Source organism: Varanus komodoensis, unplaced genomic scaffold (genome assembly GCF_004798865.1).
Source record: "Varanus komodoensis strain SLA01 unplaced genomic scaffold, ASM479886v1 scaffold60, whole genome shotgun sequence".
Classification (NCBI taxonomy): domain Eukaryota; kingdom Metazoa; phylum Chordata; class Lepidosauria; order Squamata; family Varanidae; genus Varanus; species Varanus komodoensis.
In genome coordinates, this window is record NW_025336223.1 from 3,078,747 (window position 1) to 3,086,758 (window position 8,012).

Consider the following 8,012-nt stretch of genomic DNA (forward strand, 5'->3'; position numbering starts at 1 on the left):
ACTGACCAACCAATGCAGACTGCCAGTATCCAACCCATGACTCCTCCTCCCATGGCCTATCCAGATGTATTAAGCCCTGTCCTGCACAGCAGCCTTTCTTGACTATTCCAGAGCCACTCAATCCCCAGGTTTTCAACTTTTTCCACAACCACAGGAACCTGTCACATCAGAAAGGGCTTTCCACTCTGAGGCCTCTGTTCACCTGGGCAGACGTCCACTGTTTCTCCAATCACCAACTTGCCAAACCTTGAGTCTGCCTACTATGTACTCCTCAACTACAAGCAACTTCATCTCTTCCAAACCTTTTGAACCACGGAGGGAAACAAGGCCAGTTACCATTCCATGTGAACCCACTAAGGATTTGGGCACTGCCATTCACAAAACTGCAATCATTAGTGGGATTTTCCCACTAACTGTACCCATGTATGAGTTAATGGATACAAAATTGTCCCAGAAATTAAAACATATATATTAAAATTCAAGGCAGTCATGGGAATCCCCTCCAGGGTCCTGCTGGAGCACTGTGAAGGGGCAGCTTGAGGTTGCCCACCTGGGGTGCCCTGGGGGATTAGGGTTCTGTGCCCTGGCAACTATTGCATGAGGTTCCAGAGGGCTCTGTTCTTTCCCCTGAGTTGTTTAGTATCTATATGAAATAACAAGGGGATGTTATCAACAAGTGTGGGAGTTAAATTAAACCCCCTGAAACTACTTGGGGCCAGACTGCTTGAAGGATTGTCTCCCCACATAAACATGCTGGACCCTAAGATTGTCTTCAGCACTCTGGGAGTCCCTGTCAAAATAAATAAGGTAGGCAGCCACTAAGAAGGTGGCCTTTTCTGCTGCGGCACCCCAACTCTGGAATGAGCTTCCCAGAGAGGTTCAGCTTGCAAAAAAGAAAATACAACATAGGTGCATCAGATGAAGACCTTATTTTCTCAGGTATTTTAAGTCTTTCAGTTTCTGTTGTTTTGAATTCTTTACTATGTTTCAAGTCTTTGCACTGCTGCTAGGCTTTCTATTTGATTTATATTTCATTTTATACTGTAGTTTAAACTTTAACATTATATTTTATGGTTTTAATTGCTGTATACCACCTAGAGAGCTCCAGTTATTACATGATATAGAAAAGAAATAATGAGTCCCAAAATGAAATGAAACTAAGAAATAGCAACAGTAAAGCTGGAGGTATCCCAATAACCATAATGAAAGAGACATGAATTCTACTGAAATAGAGCAGGAAATCAAACACAGTTCTTAGGTTGCTAAATTAACAGTTTTCAATACCATCCTTTTTTCCTTAAATTTAGACAAGAAAAGTACATTTATCTGAACTGTTACAAGTATACAAACACGAATGTCTGCATAGTATAACATTTAAATTAAATTAAGTATTTTTTTATCAAATGTCAAGTCAAATACTTGTGATCAATTTGATCTAAAAAAATTAATGTGGGGTACTTTTTAAAATCTTTGTTTATAAAATGCAAGTAAAATGTACATGGCAAATTAAATTTTCTAGGATAGGGGTAGGCAACCTATGGCTTCCATCAGCTTGAACCAGCATAGCAGATGGTGAGGTATGGTGGAAGTTCTAGACTGAAAGACCTCTGTCTGTACAATGTCAGAACACTTCCCTATCCAACAGATACTGGAACATTTTCTAGAAAACCTACATCACATCAGCTGTTTCAGGCTTCTGGGATGGCCTGTAAACCATGGCAACAAACCACCCTCTTTGGGTTTGCATAATGAGGTAGGCCACACTGGTGAGAGTAATTATGCTAATCCCATGGCACACAACACGCACACATACAAAATACAGAAAGAAGCCACTGTGTGTGTTCATTGTTTATAACTCATTTTCTCCCCTCTTGCAAGCAATCCAAGCTGGCTTACATGGCCCAAGGGTACTAGTGCTGCTAGTGTTCTACTCTAAACTACCTGTTATCTAGGGAAGTGCCAGTCCTAAAGGGTCAGCAGTGTAACAAAGGCAGACACAATGCAAAGGATGAGTTGGGAATGCGAGGTGGAAAGGACATGAAGGAAGATACTGAACTGCACAGAGAAACATGAAGGCTGTTCATTTTAGGTGTTGCAACTGAGCAATTAAAAAGTTGTCCTCTAAAATATTCAGACACGTGGTAAGGGTAAAAAGATGCAGCTGTATGTAATATCCCAGTTTTGCATTTAACCTATAAAGTTGCAGCAATAATGAACTCCCTATTTCAAGTTATAACATTCGTAATTTACAGATTTCACATAATCACACCAAGCACTAGTTATACAACAAGCCTTTAGCACAAACAGTTTAGGCAATGGCAAAGTAAGGAAGACCAACATCTGTGATTACAAAATTAACATTTTCAGTTTAAAGAACTAGCTGTCCAATCCTACATATGTTTAATCAAGAGTAAGTCCTACTACATTCAGTGGAGCTTACTTGCAAAGTATGTGCATTTAGGGTTGCCGCCTAAGATTCCCCTGATAAACCTGATTTAAAGCAGATTTAAAATTCATCAGAAACTTGGCATGATGAATCTCAGCATGTGCTTATCCCCCAAGCTTTAAACTACTCAGCCCTAATAAGGAGGTCACAATGCATGTGCTGAAAAGAAGAAAATATCATTACCTGATTTCCTAAACTTTTACTACTGGCTATTTTAAACATAAAACAAAAGAAAAAGTTATTTTTGATTTTATCATTTCTTTGAGGTCTACCGAAGACCAATAAGTCATCTTGGCAGCTTATTTACAACCAAGTAGCAGCAACACCTAATAACAATAACTTCAAAGCTGTCTTTAGTGCCTTGAAAATGGCTATCCTAGTACAAACTGTGAGGAGACTGGGACGTCACAGGCACACCTAGGTACAGAATCACAGCAATACTGTAACCACAACCATTTCAATCTGTTGCACCACTCATAGAGGGTAACAGTGCTAGCTCATGAGAACAGTACAGGAGTTCAGGTATTCAGCTCAGGCTGTTTTATCAACTGCAGCCTCACAACAGTGATCCATGCTCTGGTAACCTCTCACTTGGATTATAATGCACCCTATGTGGGGCTGCCTTTGAAGACAGTCTGGAAGGTTCATTTGGTTCAAAATAGAGCAGCAAGGCAGGGACTGGCTGATATGAACTTATTACCAGTCCTTTTGCAACTTTGCTGGTTACCAATTGAAGTGTGGGCTCAATTCAAGGTGCTTATATTAATATTTAAAGCCCTAAATGGCAAGTGGCCAGGCTGTCTAAAGGAACACCTCTTCCCATACATGTTTACCTGGATCCTGAGATGTTCATCTGACAGCCTTCTCGGAGAGCCAGCTTCAAAGGAAATAAAGAAGGTTGCTACTAGGAGAAGGGCCTTTTCAGAGGTGGCAGCCTGAGAATGGAATCACTTCTAATACTAACCCAAGGCAGTGCACCTGGAGCCCACTTTTTTTTCCTTCCTTCCAGCACCTTTTTATTAACCCAACATTTTAACAGGTAACAATTTAAGTATATTACATTTTACTGTGTTTTATTGTTGCTAACCTTGAACTAATTTGGTGTGCTACTGCTGTGGGCTTATTGTGGGTCTACTGTTGCTATTTTAATCTCATCACTGTATTGAAGTACTGTTTATTTTGATTTTAACTGTTCATTTATTAGCATAATTTGACTATGCAAACTGCCCAAAGAGTCATCTTCACTAAGGGGCAGTATAGAAAATAAATTCCACAATAGCACGAGAGTCCGCCTGGCACCGTCGTTACTGGTTTTTCGGCGCCAGGTAAAGACCTTTTTATTTAAACATCATTTGAATTGTTAAAACATATGATCTGGCTAGGGCAACTTCTTCTTCCTTCTCTTTCTCCTCCTATATTTTTATTTACTTAAGTTATACTGATAATTTTAATCTTATATTTGTAAACCAATGTATTTTTTGTATTTTGTATTTAATGGTAATTTATTATGTGCTATTGTATTTCATTGTATTTTATCGTGTTGTAAGCCGCCCCGAGGTTTCGGCAAGGGGCGGCATAGAAATGTTATAATAATAATAATAATAATAATAATAATAACAACAACAATGTAGAAAAATATATCAGTAAAATTCAGGAATAGCAGCTGTTCTTAATGGCCCATTTTGGATGGACCTTATGTTGGCTGCTGAAACACATACATCCCTCATGCCCAAGCAATCCGATTCCTATTGAAGCCTTCCTGAGTTAATTAACAACAGCTTCCCATTATGGCTGAACTAGAAACTCTGGTTACCAAGTTCTGAACAAACCAGAATTTGAAATTAACATCAAACCATGGTTTCTGATCCAGGTTTGTTCCATATCAACAAATCTACTTGCACAAGAGAAATTACAGCCACATCATACAAGCCATTTAAATATAACTTTTTGTAAGCTTGCTTACCTTTCTAATTAAAAAGCCACAGACTACCTTTGAAATAGCTCAAGAGCCTTCAGCAAACAAGTATTTAATAAGAATGCTCATTTAGAAGTAAGTGCCACTGAAATCAGTGATGCCTACTGCTAGGTAGGAATAGGTGCAATCTTAGAATCAAAGTAGCTAACTGAGCATAGCTGGATGTCAGGCAGTGTTTCATGGCCAGAATACAGCAGAATCCTCCTCCTTCACTTCACATTTTGTATAGACAAATACAAAATGTGAAGTGGAGGAGGAGGAACAAACAACTTTTCAACCTATAGAAACAATACACTTTGACATGGCTGTATGTATATATGGCTGTATTTTGCCAAATTGATTGCCAACTCCAATCATTTATCATGCAGACTGCTAAATGAAGAAACAAGCGACTACTCTGGGGGCTTAAATAAAGAAACTTGTATGCCAAAAATCTGGTTTTCTCATAAATTCATGAACAAGAAAACTCTAATATAGTTTTTCTATACCTCAAGGACAGAAATTTCTGTGATCCAGCTTGGAAAAACTTATGTCAGAGAAGACTGGTCTAGCTTAAACTCTGCCACACAACAAACACATGTCATCTTAAGGTGCCACAAATCAATTCTTTGAAAAAGTGGTAGAAACTAACATTTAGTAACCAAGCCCAGCCAAGTGATGAAAAGAAAAATTTAATCAATAAAGCCTCAGTTCCATAAATTACACACCAACTCTACATCTAGCTGAACTCAAACACATATGAAAGCCATTATAAATGTTGTTATAGTGTCACCAGCTATGTGGAACAAGTTTCTACCCTGAAAACCTTTGAATATGCTTTCTCCAGGTTAAAGTTACTTAAAGTTTATCCACAAAGGTCTCTGGCACAATCCCCACAAAGCAACATGTTATCCCATAAAAGGCCCAGCAGACCTGCATGTCTAATATGGGCAGGCACCAGACCTTCTAATTCGCAATCAGTCAAAAACCTATCTCAAGAAAACATCATTTGCATTCTTTCCCTTGGGTACTGCTTGCATTACAGCAAGGAACTGCAACAGACTAGTATACATTTGGTTTTCCGAAGTCCAAAAGTCTGCTAACAGGAATAGGGAAGTGAAGGGGGAAATAGGCAGGCTTATATCAACCATCAAATCTCTCTAAAAAGCAACTGCTGCTCTGCTCTCTCCGGAGCGCCCAGGAATGAGAACTGCTAGCGCGCACTGGTTCTTTTTCACCCTGCATGTTCCTCCGCCCGGGCTGACAGGTACTCCGCATCGCATCCGGCAGGCGTACCTGTGCCTATGCTGGTCTCGGCCTTGCCCATGGATCAAGTATCCGCCCACGTTTTTCCCTCCGTCGCCGGTGTCCACGTGGGGAATCAAGACATCCTCCAAGCCCAGGTCGAAGCGCTTGTGCTTCGAAGAGTCCGGCAGGAAGAAGAAAGCCCCGAAGCACAACGTGATGAAGGCACTGAGAATGAGCAGCAGGATGAATTTCTCGGAGAGTCTCAGGGTAGCCCTGTGGTGAGGGAAGGACGACGACGGGCCCACGCTGCGAGGCGGGATCCGGCGCCCGGAGACAGGCAGCAGAGCCGGCGTGGTCATCGCGCTCGCGAGCGGCAGCGCGGGGAAGAAGCCGCCGCCGCCGCCGCCGAGGGGGCTCTCGCGGACTGCGCCGGGGAGGCGCTCCGGCCCCTGCAGGGGCTTCACGAGGGCCGGCTCGCTCCGCGTGGGGGAGCCGGCATCAGAGGGGCTTCCTCCCGGGTGGGCCGCCCCTGACGCCGGCGGCCTGAGGGGGATCCGCGCCGGCCGCGCTCATCCGGGGGCAGAGGCGGCAGCGGGGACACCTGGCCGGGCGGGGAACGCAGCGGGCCGGGGAGCGAGCGTGGGCTCAGCCGGTCAGCCCTGCCGCGTCCCTGGCCTGGGCACCGCTCGCGGATCCCTCTCCTCACCGGGGCCGGGCAGCCAGCGAGCGGGGCCCCCGGGCGGCAAGCGGGGCTCACGGCGGGCGGCACCGGCGGGGTCGCTAGAGCGGGATGCGCCACCTTGCTCCGCTGGGGACAGGTGCCTCCCTCCCCGGGCAGGCCGTGGCGACACGCTCCGGGCCCCCGCCACTTTCCCCGCCGATAAACACCGGGCCGGGCGATCGCCGACTCCGGGATCTTGAGCAGCAGAGCGGCCCCTCGCGCCTGCGCACACGGAGAAAACGGAAAAGGAGGATTCCCTTTCATAGACTTATTTGTGTAGACGAGTCCGCGGTGCCAGTTCCTGTTTCCACTGGAATATATTTTTTTCCCTCCCTTGGGACGGAAGTAAGAACTCCATAGAAATCAGTGCAGAAATGTTCGCATTTAGTTTCAGCGGGGCTGGATAGCACGTGACTACTCCCATTTCAGTAAACAGAGGGATTTCATCCTTTTCTCACTTCACATGAAATCTAAGCATGCTTCACTTTGTAAGCATTTAGAATTAGTTCTAACAGGAAAGATTCCAGTGTAAATGACATTTCCTGTTTATATGGTCATATTTATAATGTATTTTAATTCTACATTGTTTTATACTTTTCTTATTATTTATTTTATCTGTATTTTAAGTATATTAATACTGCACACTGTGAGCCCCTCAGAGAGCTTTTGGCTATGGGGCAGCATACAAAAGTGATGAATGAGTGGGTGGGTGGATGGATGGAGTTCATTATGCCCACATTGTAGACTGGCTGAGTGAATGGAATATAGTCTGGTCAATGTGGCAGGTTGAGGGGTCATACTGCAGTGTAGCCAATGTTCATATAGTCTACTGTGGTGTGTGTGTGTGTGTGTGTGTGTGAGAGAGAGAGAGAGAGAGAGAGAGAGAGAGAGAGAGAGAGAGAGTTCACAGCCAGTTTGCATCATGTTATCAGATAGGATGTATACTGACAGGCGACAGGTTCTAATTATATAACAAGTACTGCAACTGCTTGGGCATTTTATTATTTTAAGTGAAATACAAGTATTACAAATAAACAACTATTTTAGAATGTTTGCCTTTTTGATCTTTACTGATTTAATAAGACAGAACAATATCATAGTGATAAACATTGTCAGTATTTTAAAGTGTTTTTTTTTTCATTTACTATATTAAGGGTATCACCATACTGGAGGTTGGACGATGGTTGCTGTAAGACTGGCTTTCGAATTTCTCTGCATGTTTATCGAAGTATTGCATGTCTACAATTCTAAGTCTATGTCTACAAAATACCTGTACTTCCTCTTGTTTACACCATAGACTTACAGAAATGGATCAAGATGTAGGGCTGATATCAGCTTTATAGAACTATTTATTCTTTTTCTTCTTGGGATGAAGTATAGTTATGTATAGAAATCTAGGGCTATAGCACGGCTATAGTTGGATTCCAGACTATCAAGAAAGGAAAGGTCTCAGCAAAGAGAGGAGTACTGCTTTATTTTGTGTGAGAATTTTAATATGTTGTGCAGCATGACGGGAGACATTCAAAGTGCAACGTGGCTGTATGTAAGTCACTGAAGCACACGGCTTTTGGGTGTCCCAGAGTGCTCAGCTGGGACAGGGCCTGGGCCTGGGCCTGAAGGGGGATTTTAAGGGAACTGATTTT

The 8,012-nt window shown here is 43.0% G+C and overlaps 1 protein-coding gene across 3 annotated transcripts in view; it reads right to left on the bottom strand.

Moving 5' to 3' along the window:
- Positions 1 to 6,568, bottom strand: part of MAN1A2 (mannosidase alpha class 1A member 2) — a 73,719-nt gene extending 67,151 nt beyond the window's left edge. The window contains exon 1 of one of the 3 annotated variants that reach the window (XM_044449624.1): positions 5,697 to 6,255. In XM_044449624.1, coding sequence (XP_044305559.1) covers positions 5,697 to 6,007 — 311 coding nt within the window. In that variant the 5' untranslated portion in view covers positions 6,008 to 6,255. Of the gene's footprint in view, positions 1 to 5,696 lie in introns of all 3 variants that reach the window. The other 2 variants (XM_044449625.1, XM_044449626.1) reach the window with 2 other exon arrangements.
- Between the last annotated feature and the right edge of the window lie 1,444 nt (positions 6,569 to 8,012).